The 16,404-nt window shown below is 36.4% G+C and overlaps 1 protein-coding gene across 5 annotated transcripts in view; it reads left to right on the forward strand.

The window, feature by feature from the left end:
• Positions 1-16,404, forward strand: part of ATAD2B (ATPase family AAA domain containing 2B) — an 81,419-nt gene that overhangs the window by 41,347 nt on the left and 23,668 nt on the right. For 4 of the 5 annotated variants that reach the window (XM_068937060.1, XM_068937062.1, XM_009686351.2 and 1 more), the window contains exons 17-23: positions 1,437-1,569; positions 3,529-3,715; positions 4,425-4,610; positions 5,431-5,566; positions 5,903-6,099; positions 8,688-8,847; positions 12,890-13,012. In XM_068937060.1, coding sequence (XP_068793161.1) covers positions 1,437-1,569; positions 3,529-3,715; positions 4,425-4,610; positions 5,431-5,566; positions 5,903-6,099; positions 8,688-8,847; positions 12,890-13,012 — 1,122 coding nt within the window. The remainder of the gene's footprint in view (positions 1-1,436; positions 1,570-3,528; positions 3,716-4,424; positions 4,611-5,430; positions 5,567-5,902; positions 6,100-8,687; positions 8,848-12,889; positions 13,013-16,404) is intronic. The other variant, XM_068937063.1, reaches the window with a different exon arrangement.

Raw genomic sequence — 16,404 nt, forward strand, 5'->3', positions numbered from 1 at the left:
CTCATGTGGCTCAGGCAAACTATGCGGTGGGTCACATGTTGGAGAGTAACACTCGTATCACTTTGTATTTCACACTTTGACTTCACAGCAGTCCTTTTTTCTAAGCTGCTGGTGCCTGCTCCGCTGTTAGGACGTCAGTGGTCAGCTGCAGAGATGCTGCTGAGCTGCTCTAGAAACTGCCCATCACATTGCAGAACATCTTGTTGATCAGGAGACCTGGCCTCGGCGCTGCTCCTACCTGCCCACTGTATGACTCAGTGGCCGTGACCGTCTTGTTCCTGTCCATGCGGGCTGATTTCTGTAAGGGAACGAGCATGGCTTATTTAGGGTAACATCCATTAAATTCCTTTCCTGGATGTAAATATCTGGGGGTAAAAATCTTGGAGCAGTTTAATTTCCTTTTTGTAATCACAGCAGTCTACTCTCCAGTTTCATTGTAGCTCTGGTAGCTAATTTAGGTGTACCCCTTTGGAGGGAATGGGTGCCAAAAATGGTGTTTTAGTCCATCAGGAGGGTCCTACGCTGTGCACGTTTCTTTTGCCTTCTTAATTTTATCAGGTGTTTGCTTCAGCTCTCACAAAAGAGAGTTCGGTGGTGGCCAAGTCTGACCACCTGAATGCTCTTTCTGGCCACCAAATGGCAATGTTTAGTAATGTAATTTTCACCTATGTGGGTCTTCTGTCAACTGTGGGGTTTTTTTTGAGGGGGAGGTTAAATGCCATATTTGCTTTTTTTGTGGCTCTTTGCCCCTCTCTTTTGTTTCGAAATGCCTCTTTAGAAGTACTTCAGTGCATTATATTAATACATTAGCAAAGGGATTAAGATAGATTAAGGTGGAGAATATGAGCACAAAGTAAATTGAACTGATAGCGATTAAAAGGAGTCTGATATTCTTTGGCAGAGGGAATATATAGAATATAGAAAGCAATTTGTGTTTGTAGACTTGTATTGCCTAGTTCATGCTCAGCATAATTTTGGAGGAAGTGTACTCGTGAAAACTTGAGCACTTAAAGAAATAGATACAAAATTCTATGTTGTCAGAGAAATTACAGATTTTATAACTTTATCCTTGAAAAACCCTAGCAGTGAAATGAAACTAAAGGAAGCATTGCGTAATAAGTTAAAGCATGGATGTAATTTTATTGTGATAAAGTAAGTAACGTTTTTTGTATTAGTGAAGTTATTGTTCTGCTTGATGATTTTAAAAAGTAACTTGTATTTATGATCAGACTTCTGCAATACTTGATTTGTGTTGTTTTTTGAAGTAGCCAGTGTGTATCATTCTGCATTCTGATATTTAGACAGTTTTGAGTCATATTTTTCCTACTGTTAAAATGTATATTACAGTATATGAAGAAAATTCTAATATCTTTTCCTGTTTGTTGCAAGTGCACTTAGAAGTGGTGAGACTCTAATTAATGTATCTCTTGGAACAGATGTACCGAGTCTAATATTAGATGATAGTGAAGATGAGAATGCTTCGTCAATTTTTGAGACAAGCTGTCACTCAGGATCACCAAAGAAACAGACGTCAGCTGCTATACATAAAACCTACCTTCATTTTACAATGTGAGTGTGTCTCTACGTGTATTTAACTAGATAGATAAATCTATGAAATTCTTAGTTCAGCAGAGGCAAGAAAGATAACCTACTGCTTTGTGGTGACAGTGGTGTTCTGTAAGAGGAACACGTAAATGCACGAACAAGAGTTTTAGCTATGAGAATGGCCTTTGGAAAGGCCACATCTTAGGCATCAGGAAGCTTGCAACAGATAGATGTAGCTTAGAAGTAAGGATCTTAGCAGCAGCTCTCAGTTGTTAAAAACTCAGTGTTCATCTGCAAGAAAGAAACGGGGAGATATTTGGAAGTTCTTGGAGGGAGAGATTTAGAGGTTTGCTTTGTAGGAAACTTTACAATGTCAGTGTAGATTGTTTGTCTTTTCTTGGTCTAAGTCCTGTTATGCTTCAGTGTATACAGCTGCTTGGATGCGTTAGGTATTTAATGCATTCAGCACTTTTAATAGGATTTTTTTCTGTGTTTTTTTTTATGGAAAGTTTCCGGGAGAGGGGAATTTAGAAAGTATGTGTGAAATCTGGATGAGTCTCCTCTGTATAAATTGAACTGGCTACAGTAATAAACTAACAGTAATAAACTAATAATTCCTCTTTTTTAATAAGAATAGCTTTAAAATATTTTGTGCAGATTCTTCTGGGAGTCTGTTCAATAAAGAAAAGTGAAGATAGGAGAGCCGTTTAGTAGTAGTAAAGTTTTGTGGAGCCATCTTGTGGAAAAGTGTAAAACTTGTAGTGCTGAAGAATGATGCCAGAGCAGCGTTTACAGTCATATGAGCTGAAAAATAATGGATTTAATTGAAATTCAGATAGTTTCAGTTCCCTGAGAGGTATATGGTCAAGTATGGTAATCCCAAATTTAAGTTTTTTTTTTCTTGGGGTGAGGAGGAATCCAGAAACAGTACCACAATGAATGTTTGTGTGGTTGTGTGTCTAAATAAAATAATCTAGAAGAGTTTATTTCTTTTTGTAAAGTATGTAAGCCTCAGGTGATATATTTTATTAAACATTTTTCATTGCTCTCTGTCTGTAACCTCTACCACCAGAACTGAAAAGTCGAAGGTCAGCGTCGTCATTGCAAAAGATTTAATGAATAATTAAATCAGCCAGTCTTGTTTCACTGCCCAAACTCAGTGATGTAGAGATAAAAATGGCTGAATGAAAGAAAACATAAATTGTAATTCTTTATTATTTTATAATCTATTTACAATAAATGGGAAGGACTTGTAATGGAAAACCTAACACACCTCTCTTGCTTTGTTCCCTCTCCTCCCCCCTGCCCCCAGGCAAAAGGAAACCCAAGCAAAAACTTTGTATGCAATCCTTGGGATTTCTTTTTGACAGCAAAAACAAAAAATAAGTTGATGTATTTATATTTGTAATTTTTGCTTTAAAATCATAAATATCCTTCTGCTATCTGGAAGTTTACTAAATAGAAGCAGAGAATAGAATTTTTATTTTTAAATTAATACTGGACAGGATCCTAATTTTTTAATTCAGCAAATTATTGAAGTTTTCAGTTCTCTTTGGAAGAGTTGAGTAGCCCCTTTAAGGAATGAATGGGTTGAGCTGGTATTCCTGAGGCTGCTGAAGAACTGCTTTTATAGTTAGGCCTGCACTAGACATAATTAAATTGATATTTTCATTGGAACTCCGTGAAGTCTGTTCCCATTAGCAAGGAATCGGTTTTAAATAAACTGATTATAATCAAAGTTTGCATCAATTTAATGTTATGTGCATAGTTTTGCACAGATGAGGTGGAATAGGGCCGAGGTATATTAGAGTCAGCAAAATCTTTTTAAGCTGCCCAGTGGGAAACCATTATCTGTTATTTACAAGTCGTTTGCTTTCTAAAAACATAGCTTAGTGAAATGAAACAGCAGTTCTGGTGTATATCCATACATTGATAACATTGACATGTTAATTGTATTTTTTTTTTTTTTTTTTAATGTTATAGGTCAGCTTACCACCAGCCAACCTCTTACAGACCGAGATTACTGCTATCTGGAGAGAGAGGTTCGGGTCAGACTTCGCACCTTGCTCCAGCACTATTGCACACACTTGAAAAATTCTCTGTACACAGGCTAGATCTGCCAGCACTTTATTCAGTCAGTGCCAAAACGCCTGAAGAATCGTGTGCACAGGTAACAGTTCAGATTATCTCTTAATGAGTAAAATTTGTAATCTGTAGCCAGATTAGTTGCCTCTAAATAAAGGCAATTAGCTGACATGAAACTTAAAAGCCAGGTTTTCCCTCTGTATCTATATCTATTTCCCTCTATAACGTAGAGTTAAAAGAAAAGTGCCACCAGAGGGAGATTTAGAACTCTCTGCTGGCTTGTGAGAGTAATTAAATTTTTACCTTAACTCCTCAGTCAGGTGCGTAATGTCAAGTAAGATAAATCTGGGTATTTGGTTCCTAATTTTCATTTTTATTAGCTTGTGTATGAAGTGGTGTGCTGTGATATTATTACTTAATTACTTCATTTTATTTGTTTGTCAGTTTCAAGAAACTTTGTGGAGGATTTTGCATCGATTGCAGAAAAGCTAATTTTCATCTTTGTTTAGTGTTAACAAGTTTCTAAAACACATGTGACAAGAAGTTGTTTTGTAGTCCCTAGCGCCTTGACCTAGAATGATGGGATGATGCAGCTAGCAGTCACTAACACTTGTTTAGAAAGCCTTCATCACTAGATAATTTTATTTTACTGGAGCGTTTTTATATAAAATACCACAAACTTATGTCATTTTCCAGTCTACAAGAGTTTTATTTCTCAAAGGTTGATCAAAAAACTGTTTCTCAGTTTAAATACCAGTGTGGGTTTGTTTTTGTTTTTTGTTTTTTCCAACTAGATCTTTCGTGAAGCTCGAAGAACAGTACCAAGTATTGTTTACATGCCTCATATTGGTGATTGGTGGGAAGCTGTCAGTGAAACTGTGAGAGCTACTTTTCTAACTTTGCTGCAAGATATACCATCTTTCTCTCCTATATTTCTACTGTCTACCTCTGAGTCCATGTACAGTGAATTGCCTGAAGAGGTAAGTTTACTGTGAAAGAACTCATTATTAGAGCTTTGTGTATGTTTTCCAAAATGTTTTGATAATGTAAAAACATTCTGTTTTGCACTCTTTTTTTTTTTTTAAACTTGATTTAAAATATATCAAGCTGAAAATGTAATGTTAATTTAGTATCTGTAATGTCCTTCAATGAGGATATAGTTCCATAATACTGATTTTCATAGTCTCCATACTACTTTGCTGAGAAAACAAAATTTTTATCGGATGGCACTTGCTTTTTTTTTTTTTTTTTTTTTTTTTTTTTTTTTTTTTTTTTAAGAGACAGCCTTTCTGTAAGGAAACCCATGACGGGTTTCTTCTCTGATCTACTGTTGAAGGTAGTGATGGAGTTCCAGTAGGACATCCAGTTATACACGTATAAGTCCAGAAGAGCCTGCTAAAGCAGCTGAAATTTGTCTGGACATACACTCTAGTGTAAATATGGATTTAGTTTAAAAAGTTAAATTTAACTTTACACCTTGTGAAATTCAAGATCTTCTGTATGGTGGTATTTTATATTTTCCCAACTTTTTATTAGATTTTTTTTTTTTCCTTTCCTTTCTCCTCTTTTCACTGCAGAGGTGGCCTTTGCTGGGTTATTGGACACTACAGGTTTAGTTATTACAGAAAATTCAGTGAGAATTACACGTATTCATTTTCTCTTGGCAGTGTACAACTTTGAGTAGAGCTTACTTTCTTATGACTAAATTTGAAAAGATTGTGACTAGTTTCTTAATATGGGTGTTAATAATCATGTAATTTTGAGAAGAGGCCCAATTTTCGTATGACGTTTTCTTTTTAGGTGAAATGTATCTTCAGAATCCAGTATGAAGAGGTTTTTTATATTCAAAGACCAAGTGAAGAAGACAGACTTCGATTTTTCAAAGGGTTAATTCTTGATGAGGCAGCAATGCCCCCACCAAGAAGGAAACAGGCTGGTAAACTAAATTACAGTAAAAGTACTAATAATATGATCTGAATATTTTGTTGTTTGATATTTTTCTTTTTCAAAAGGTTTGGGTAAATTACAGTTAGCATAATTAACAAGTGATAGTGTATCAGTGCCAGGAGTAAATTTCTCACGTGTTACTTGGTGGGAGGATTGGAAGAGTTATGATTATCAGTTTTGAAAAATGGAGAGCCTTGTGACTAAAACTACATAGAGGCCTGATAGGTTAGGCAGATTAAATATACAGTGAAATACAGAATGTCATAATCCCAAGGTCCATTACTGTTACCATTTCCTTTGTTTGACTTCTTGTTTTTCTCCCTAGCTCTTCGTGCTATGGAGGTTCTTCCTCTTGCACTGCCATGTCCTGCCCGTGAGCTGTCAGAAACAGAAAAGCAACGAATGGAGGACCAGGAAGAGAACACATTGAGAGAGCTACGGTTGTTTCTCAGGGATGTTACCAAGAGGCTGGCCACAGACAAACGCTTTAACATCTTCAGCAAACCGGTGGATATTGAAGAGGTCTTGTTTCAGTAATGTGCAAACAATGAAGTTGTATCTATTAGAAAAAGAATATCAATTTAAAAAAGGAACGGATAAATTAACAGGCAAAATTGATATTTTATCCGTGATCTTTCCCATCTGGAATATTTATTTTAGGTAGGGAGATACTTATAACCTCGAGAGCTGGGGTGCAAGAAGTCAGGAACAGGTTCTTTGGCTGCACTGATGACGTCCTGAGAAAGCTTGCACGTTCCTGTCGGTTCTCCGACTGAAATCAGCACTTAAAGATGCCACCACTCCTATCTCTACCAGTGCTCTTAAAATATTTGAAAGCATAACTATCATTCTTAAGTGATAAAAGCTTTTACAACATTGTAATCTTCTAGGGATGATGATACCGGAAAAGTGATTTATGTCTCAAAAAGAATTGAGCATCAATAGTATTGGTAAACGATTTCACCACTAATGCTTGTGGATGCCATTTATCGCAGACGGTAACACATTGCAGGGCGTTAACTGGTTGATTGTGGAGTGTGCACACCTAATTGACGAGATTTGACCTGCGAATCTATTTAGGTGCTGGTATATGAAAGGGGTAGAGTTCAGCCTGGCTTTGAGATCAAATCCTGACCCACTGCAGACTTTGCAGGCCCACTAGTTAGAAAAAAAGTTTTTGCTTCTGAACAGAAATATCTCTCTTGAAAGACATTAAGAGACAAATTTGGGACATTTGAAGTACAGCATTGTAAAAAGCAGATTTGCAACGTAAATTCCTTTTAGGACTAAACAAATATGTTTTTATGGTCCCATTCAGTTGAAGTTTTTGGTAGTGTTCTGTAGCTGACTGTTTTTGAAAGACTGACAAACTGTCTTTAACATGACAGTTTATAAAGTAAGTACGGTCAGAGGAGCAACTGTTTGCTTTTTATTATGAAACTGCTTAGGAGGTCCGTTGCTGTAGGAAACTCTTCATGCTCATAGTGTAAAGACGGACTTTTTTTCCCCCCAGAGAGCTTGCAGTCTAAACAGACTTGACTAAGAGCCTGTAAAGAAAGAATTAATTACCATCCTTGTTTTGTAAATGGAGAATTGAAATACGGAGTTGTGATTCAGAGGCTTACCAAAAATTCTGCTAATATATGACAGCACTGGAAATTAAATATAATCTTCTTGGTCCCACCTGGTACATTAAGCAGAGGGCTATCCTTTCCTTTTGTACAAGAAGTCTGTCTGCTTGACTTTTTGAGAAAAAGTGTTAAGTTCGTTTTACTCCTCCTTGCATTGCAGAGAGAATGCTGCTATGTGAAAAGTCAAGGGTTTTTCTGACTAATTCAGCAGCAATATATACAGTTTCCAGTGAGGATTCTTTCTAATATGGAAAGAAAAAAAAGCCCGTAGCTTGACTTTCAGATCCCTGAACAAGTTAGCATAATCTTTCAGAAGTATATAATTTTATTTGTGAATATATGCTTCCATAGGGGAAGCAAAACAAGAATTTTTGCCATTTTAATTTTTCATCATGAAATGCACTGCATGCTTAAGGAATTAGATGCTACTGTTGTCCTCTGAAATAAAATATTAGTTTATGTTGTAATGTATTTTTGTTTGAGCGTCTACAGATATTTTATATATATTAAAAAAAAAAAAAAATAAGATATCACTAAGGCTAGATCAGAATATGTATTCACTATCCAAATTACTTTTCAGTATTTTGGCAGCCACCATTATATGTGGGTAATTTCAAATTAGAAAAAGCGATACTGTTTCTGAGGCTGCCAATATTTTAACTAATTGTGATCTTAATCATACCGAAACATGCAAGCATAGGCTTATTTTTTTTTTTTTTTCCTTGAAGGAGACAATAAATCCATAGGTATTTTGGTGAACTTGATTACAGCAGCTGTACTGATGCAGTGACTGTCAAACTTGAGCCCCGTCTGGTGCCATTAATTTTGTTAAATGCTTTTCAGTGCAGAGTGGTGGATGCCAAATCTCCACCTCTGAGCTAAGCTGAGAGTAAATTGTGAACTCTGACACAAGGCTTTTTATTTAGACTGTCCTTCTGTAAAGTCAGTGTTATGTCTTCAATCAATAACACCTATCTTGGTTACTGTACAAGTGATTATAGGAATTATTCTCCATGAGATATTTAAAAGTTGGTAATTTGACTGTTCAATTTAAAGAGAACTTTATTTACAAAGTGAACAAAATATAGCTTCCCTACTTTTAACTGAGGTTTTAAGTTAGGCTCATTGATTTTCATTTCTGACTCAAGGTAGTGTTATAACACTATACAAATATTTATATAAATGATAGTATAAATATATGACGTTAAAGGTACTTTGCCTCAAAAATACCATTAACTTCATGTTGAAGGACGAATTAGTGACTTGCTGAAGAAATAGTAACTTCAGAAGCTCTATGTTTTGTTTAGTCTGATAAAACTTTTCCATTTTTAACTTAAATTTATTTAGCAATCAACATGTTTAGCTAACACATTAGAACTAAGCATGTGGCCTGAATGTGAGTATAAAGGTGTGAAATTGGCAGTGTTTAAATGTAATATGTATGGTCCTGTGTCATTTCTGTGTGCTGTTTGATTATAGGTTTCAGATTACCTTGAAGTTATCAAAGAGCCAATGGACCTGTCAACAGTAATAACCAAAATTGATAAACACAACTATTTAACTGCCAAGGACTTCCTAACAGATATTGATTTGATCTGCAGCAATGCATTGGAGTATAATCCAGACAAAGATCCTGGAGGTAAGGGCCTACTTAGTTTTGGCCTACCTAAACTTGGAAGCCTGGTACGTAATCACATATTCAGTTACTGTTCAGGGATCTAAATAAACTGCATGTTGTGTAATAGGATAAACAAGTGAATTTCCTAAGGGTCTATGCTTTAAGTATTCTGAGGTGCATGGAACATCACAAGAACAGGAGAACTAAAGCGCATAAGGTTGTTTTCTTATAAATTAGATTTTGTAACTCTCTAAAATTTGGTAACTCCTTCTCAGTAAATAGAACTTCTGTATGTGCAACAAAAACCCATCATATTTTGGGAAAGTTTTGTAGAGAATCCTGCGCACAATCTGGCAGTGCTCTGCTTTTATTTGCACGTTGCCTTAGTGCATGAAATTCACCCTCAGAAAGTAAGAACTGTGTATTTGGAATAGAAATAAAACAAGATAAATCACCAAGCAGGGAGGTCTGTTGCAGTTTATTAGGAGGTATTGTGTTGACAGAGTATGATGGCATGCTTTCAGTTAAATAATAAAAACGAACTAAATAAATAAAACAGACTGAAATGCATATAAAAGCTGTTCACACCTAAAGCAAAGAAAAGAGCATCTTGTGTACTTACTGCTAACTCACCATTGCAGTGTCCTGGGGAGGTGGACGTTGTCAAAAGAAGATGTTTCAGTTGGCAGCTTCCAGGCTCATCAATAAAACATTTAAAATGCAAAAGTAATGCCTTTTTAATGTGTTTGTGATTATTATATGGGATACTTAAAAATCTAGGCCCATCTGCAAGTGTAGCGTTAAGAAGTTTTTCATTATATTTTGTGAAACGATGAAATTGTTTCATCATTACTGGCTGTTTTCCTGGCTTTTTTGTTTTTGTTTTTTTGTTTTTTTTTGTTTTTTTCCCCCCCCCTCACTTTTCAATATTTTGGATTTTGTGAGGCATTTGCAAGTGTCCCTTACGTGGACTAGATATGTTCTAGTCAGGTCAAATCGAAGACTCTGACGTTTACCACTGATCAACAGTTGAGTTCCTGCTTGGTGAGGTGGTTTTGTTGCTAGACCTTGTTTCTTAGTGTGCTAACAGACATAGTTGAGCAACAGACCTGTTGTATATGACTGACATACGTTTGTGACTTATTCCTGGCCTTTGTGAAAGATTGGAAGTAAAATACAAGCTCTGTTCTCATTTTTAGGCCGTGTGGATCTGTGGGTTTGGTTATTTAATTCTAGGAAACATAATCTGAAGAGGTCATTGAAGTTGTAGAGCAGGTGTTGTGTGACTGAATTTCTGAGATCAGATCTGCACAGGACCATAAACTACGTGAGCTGCAGGTTCAATGTGGCGGAAATGTAAAATAACAAAGCAGCTTGGGAACGTTTAGAGGCAGAACTGTTCTTTGAGCTTGTCCGAAGAGGAAAAGTCCTAGGAAATATGTTTAGAGAACCAGAAAGGAGGTGTGTTAGTTCCTCCTGCCCCTTGGGTCCGAGCTGGAGGAAACGATTCTAGCTATTTCTAGGTTAAGTGTTGGATTGGAGTTTCTTGTCCTTAAATCGGAACTGGAAGATAGTTCTGTCCTCTGCGTTGTCACAGATTGCCACCGTGTTGTGAGGAAAAACTTCCGTTCTTCCTCTTTTAGCGCATAAAATTCATTGACAGAGTTCTTGTATATAGTGCACTGCTGAAACAGCCCGTAACTTCTGTTCGGAGCAAGCATTACTTGTGTTTCAATGCATTAACTGTTTGAGTAGTAACCTGTGAGTGTTCACATTCTTTTAAGGCTTGCTTCTGCTTCGTGCATGCCTTTTCAGAAGAATGATACTGTACTTGATTCTGTCCTAGTGTTCAGTTTGGAAAGGCAGTTGGAGTACCAGACTAGTTGTTTTTAAATGTAGTACACCTATTCAGAACTGGCTTCTTTATTTTCCTAGTACTCTTGTAAAACTTCAGACATAGAGTATAGAAAGATATATATATATATATTTTTTCATTCCCTCCATTCTTTGACCAGGAAATATTCTGGAAGGCATGGAAACGTAACCATTGTGCTTTGGACACATTAGTATTTGCCTCTTTGAAGAAAGTCTCACCTGTCACAGGATCTGAGGAAATCAGTAATTCAGACAGATACTCTCTTCAAAAGATCTAAGTCACTTTTTACCCTTTTTGGACACTGTCCAAAATACTTGCCAGTAAGGAATACATTATGCTGTGGTGTTTTTTTTTTTTTTTTTTTTTTTTTTTTTTTTTTTTTTTTTAAGTAAAGTGGATTGGTCTAAACTTGGCAAACTACCTCTATAAAGTTTGATACAGTATAGTCAGTGGTATAGTAACCTATGACAGCCTGAGTGCATTTATGCTGATATTCTGGTAGAGTAGGATAGTATAACACAACAATTTATGTTAAAGGAGAATAGCGTAACAAATATGTCTATAAGACTATATAACTCTATCTAGATAGGTTTTTTCCAGCATAACTGTTTTGGTTAAAAACAAGTATGCATATGCTGTTAATTAATATAATTTTGAAAAGTGAGCCAGGTTTTGGGCAGGGTTATTTCAACAATAAACTTTTAAGCAAGTTCAGAAACTTAAAAACCCTTATCCTTGTAAGAGCTTTAGTCAGTCTTTGTTTTGTTTTGTTTTTTTGTTTTTGTTAAGCTTTTTTACTTGACCAGCTTTCCAGAAGTTCAGTATCGCACAAAGAATGAGAGTGTATTTTTGTGGGCATGGTGGACAGCATAATGCAAAAAGGTTCAAAAATATATACAAGTAAAAATTTCTATCTTCCAGTTAACCATTTAATTAAGTGAGGATAGATTTCCTGAGAAAACAAAGCCTAGGGCTCAGCTGAGCTGGATACTGAGTATTGTTTTTGACTCAGTAGTTTTTCCAGCTGTAAAATTTGCTGTTTCTACACTTAAAAAGCTTATTTAGTAAATATTCACTGATATTGTTAATTGTTGTCTTCAGTGATTATTCAAACAGATTAAATCTGCTAATTGTGTAATATACTGTAGACATTAATGTTGATGTTTGCTGTTGAAGTACCTGCATCAGCTGTAAAAAGTAGTTCAGTATGGATAAATTGAGAAATTAAATATGCTTTTACTAAAAGCAAACAATGAGTGTTGTAGATTTGGTTGAAAAGCAACATTATAGATGTCAGTTTTCGCCCTATGTGGGTTTACGTATTAAGTAACACTTGCTAGTCAAACTTCAAATACTTAACAAACATTAAAAGAATTTCTTTGGTGTGTTTTGAAGATGAGTGAACTAGTCTTCTCTGAAAATATGTTTTCTAATATGTCATACTTGGACTTTCAGTGTGAGCAATGTGTTCTGTCCTGTTCCCCAGACAGATAAGAAAATGTAGAAAATTTCGAAGCTTATTTCTTGCCAATTTTTCTCAACAAATTAAAATCTGAAACAGCTGTTTAATATCAGCAATAAAATCTGTTTAAGCACAATTTTGAATCTTCTAGCATATTGGTTAAATAAAAAGTAACCATAAGTTAAGATTAAAAAAGAAAAAACAACCCACAGGTGAGGGAGGTAAGCCAGGTCTACTTTGCAGATTCAGAGGCTGTCCAGTATGATTTTACTAGCAGTGTAGTTGTATGAATGTTCCTAACCTGAGCTGTAAATTAACTTCTGGATAAGTCTGATGTTACTTGGGACTCTCTGCACTGTATTCCACAATGCTGCGTAGATCTCCCTGTGGAAACTGGCTAGAAATGCTAATTCTAGCAAGTTCCTAAGAACTGCAAGTTGATTTAGGTGTGTTCTTCATCCACCGTTTGCATTTGTTTAGAAATGCCACCATTGATTAAAGTGACAATTTGTACTTCAGAAAACTCCTTTCTCTCTTAAATAGCTGGGTTGTGATTATTGAGCATGCTATGATATTGATCCGTCTATATTTTCATACCTTTATAGATTTTTCTAGTTACTTCCATGCATATCAGTGCAGTAAAATACAATACAGAACTACATATAAATGATAAAGTATTTACATAAATGTGATAAAACTAACAAGTGTTTTGTCTTGTTTTCTAGATAAAATAATTAGACATAGAGCTTGTACTTTGAAGGACACTGCTCATGCTATAATTGCTGCTGAACTGGATCCAGAATTTAATAAAATGTGTGAAGAAATCAAGGAAGCAAGAAGAAAAAGAGGTACGGTAAACTTTATTTATCCTAGTGTAAAATACCAGGTTAAGGAATTATTGCAAGTGAGCGTGTGGGATAAAAAAACAATTCACGAATGTTCATGTGAAAATTTAAAACGAAAAATGGAATCCGTGTTAGACACAGGCAGAGATATATGTTAAAGGATGACTGAGCTTGACACTTAGGTGCTTTTTCCAGCTATATGAATTGGTCTGATAATGCACCATCCTTTACAATACTTGGATTATCTGTTGGTACAAAAAATACTATTTAACACAGTGAATGCATAAATGTTTGGAATGCTATGACACTTGACTGCTAGTTGAAGAGGTGGTGAAGCCAGAACTGTATTTTTAAAAATGCCATGTAATGCAATGGAATAACAGTTATAAATAGGCATTTGAAACGGTGGATTTTCAGTTCACCCTGGCATGTGTACATGCGTATTTTTGGTGATAATCTGCATACTTTTTGGATCAAGAAGAGTCTGTTTAATCCACATTGAAAGGGACGTGAAGTTGACAGTGAGGTTTAGTAACCCGAGATAAGGAAGAATGGTCCCCTCCATTGGAGGAAACACTGACTTAATTTTTGTTTTAATTACTACAGTTGTTCTCAACTTATAGTCCATAGATCTCCAAGTCTGTGGACAGCTTCTGAGGTGTTCATGAAAGGTAACCAAAAACCCAAACACGCTACCAGTAGGCTTCTGCTGACTTGAAAGATGTTTCATGGAAGGTTTTTCAAGTTCTGAAATGGAAAAAGGTTGAAAACCACCAAACTATAGCCTTAGAACAAAATTTCATATTGATTTAAGGCTTTCTGATTTCGGTAATTCCAGCTTAGCCTTTGGTAGCTTTTTTCCTGCTTTGGTAAAGAAAACTGTCTGTTATTTCTAGGTTGGACTGGTCTTAACTTTTCGCTGTTGGTTCTTCTAATGCTTTCGTCAGTGGGCTGAAGACCCTTCATTACTAACATCTTTTAACTATGCAAGTGTCTTTAGGCTTTTTCTTTTTTTTCTGTTTAAACAGATATAGTTCCTTTTACTTTCACGTTGCCGTGCATTTTTTGTCTAATTCTGCACAAGCTTTCAGTATGTCTTAAATTGTGGATAAGAGAACCAATTATAATTCACTGTGGATGTAAAGTAATAATATAATGCCTTTGTTTCTCTTCTGTCCTTTTTTATTAGAAGTACAAGAACGTTCTTAATTTTGGTCCTAGTGTCACACTGAGAGCTATGCTAAGCTGAGTCTCCTTTATGAGTCCCCCATGATTGTTAAAGGTTATTGCTTCCAAGGTTAAAGTAACTGTGCTTAAGAACCCTTTGTTATATTACAGAGGGGGACTATATAGTTTGTAGTCCCTCCTTGCAAGTCTCTCAGGAGGTACCTGGCATGCTGCTCTTTCTTTTATGGCAGTGACAGAATAATATATATTTTGGGCCTGCTGACCCTGGTACAAGAGCTGAGTTTTCAGAGGTTGTGCATAAGGCTGATGGTGTCATGCTATGAGCTTGTTCCATCAGAAAAAGAGGATACTGCTGGTTTCGGATGCTGGCTAGTGGACTTTCATACTTGGACATACGACTAGCAGCACCAGTTGTTTGTGACCAACAGCAGCTCACATATGATAGTGAATGGGTAATATACTAGTGTTTCAAAGATGGTTGCAGGTGTTGGCATGGAAACTCAAGTGTCACAGGTACCTGCTAGTTACGTTCCAAAGATGCTTGTGCTTTTGGACCACGTGGTTTCATGAACAAATGAGCTCTGATCCAGGTATAGACCATTGAGGCCTATATCACCTACTGGATTAGCAAGGAAAAAAGATTTGGACTGCATGGAAGAAGTCTACGAGATGATGAATGAGGAACAGTACCTCCAGCTCTTGAGGTCTGAAGAAAACTCATGCTGCAAGGCAAGCCCAAGAGGTTGCCCTATCTCTGGAGTAGGAGCTGTGTCAAGGACTGTGGTTTAAAACATCAGGAGGATAGTACTTTAGGCATGTAATCTTGGCACAGGTTCCTGTAAGCAAGGGAGGGATGCGAATGCTGATCAACCCTGTCATTACTCGCGTTTTGCCCTAGAGAGTATGTTGCTCATCACAACAGGTCAGCGAAATCACAGTGCATCTGCTAGTCTAGACTTATGACGCAGTTTGGTCCTGTTTGGAACACTTTGGATGAGAGAAAACGAAAGCATCTCTTTACCTTTTCTTCTTTTGATTGGAGGTCCATGAGGAAATTAAGGGAATTTGGATTTCTTTTTTTGGATTATCAGATGGTCAGATATAGAAGTGAATCCCCAAGAAGCCCCTCCTTCCCTTCTGTGTTATCTATTAGTTTCAACAATAAGAAACTGCAAACTCCAAAAAGTATATGGTTTTTTGTTTTAATTTACCAATTTTGACAGAATTTGTTATCCTTAGATTTCCATTCTTTCAGCACCACCAGTTATTTTCAATGAGCTGAATGTGTCATTGTAGTGGAAGTATTTGAGGGAAACTTTAAGTAGCGTAAACAATACCTCTTGCTATCCAGAAGCTCTTTCCACCTGGTCCACCTAAATGCAAAGGTGGTTGTTCATACCAAGCTTTTTGCCTGAGTGGAGCCGCCCAGTGAAAGCAGCCAGCCTGCATGAGATAAAGCACAGGGAATTCAGCCTTTAAGTACTTATTTGTAACATTCACAAGAGAGGTTCAAACGGGCCTTAAATGATTGTTGGTACTGAGATAATAGATGAATGTCTACTCTGTTTTCAGCTCAGAATACTTGACGCTTCTCCTTTTGACTTCCTTTAAAAGTGCCAGAGTGGGACATACGAAGTGTGATTTAAACAAACAAACAAACAAAAACTAACCAAAACAGAACAAAGCAAACTCGGGAAGAAAAATATGCAGTGTCTACATTTCTCGGCAAGTAATTCTGGACTAAGCTTGATAAGGGATTCTATTTTCCAGCCTTATCAGCGTTAAAATCCTTACTGTGCCAAAAGGATCCCTGTGGAAGAAGGGGAAATAATGCAAACAGTGGACAACTTAATGCACCAGATGAACAGAAGAAAAAAAAAAAAAGATTTATTGTGAGAATCTGCTAGGAGTTCTTGGAGTGGACATGAAACTAGTATTCATGCCTGCTCAGAAGAGGTTAAGGTGGTGTTGCAGTCCCAGATTGAGTCAGAGTGGGTGGCTATGGCCTTCAGAAAGATTTGTCAACCTGACAAATAAAACCCAAACTCAGATCTTAACCAGTGTTTTTTTTGGCTACGTTTGGAAAGACTTCATAATTCAACCTGAGATTTGGATGGAATTGAGCAAATTGGTTTGTATGAGGCTCCTAATTGATTCTCTGGAAATTTTATCAAGCGTTACTGACCTTGAGTCATAGAGGAGCTGGA

Source organism: Struthio camelus, chromosome 3, assembly GCF_040807025.1.
Source record: "Struthio camelus isolate bStrCam1 chromosome 3, bStrCam1.hap1, whole genome shotgun sequence".
Taxonomy (NCBI): domain Eukaryota; kingdom Metazoa; phylum Chordata; class Aves; order Struthioniformes; family Struthionidae; genus Struthio; species Struthio camelus.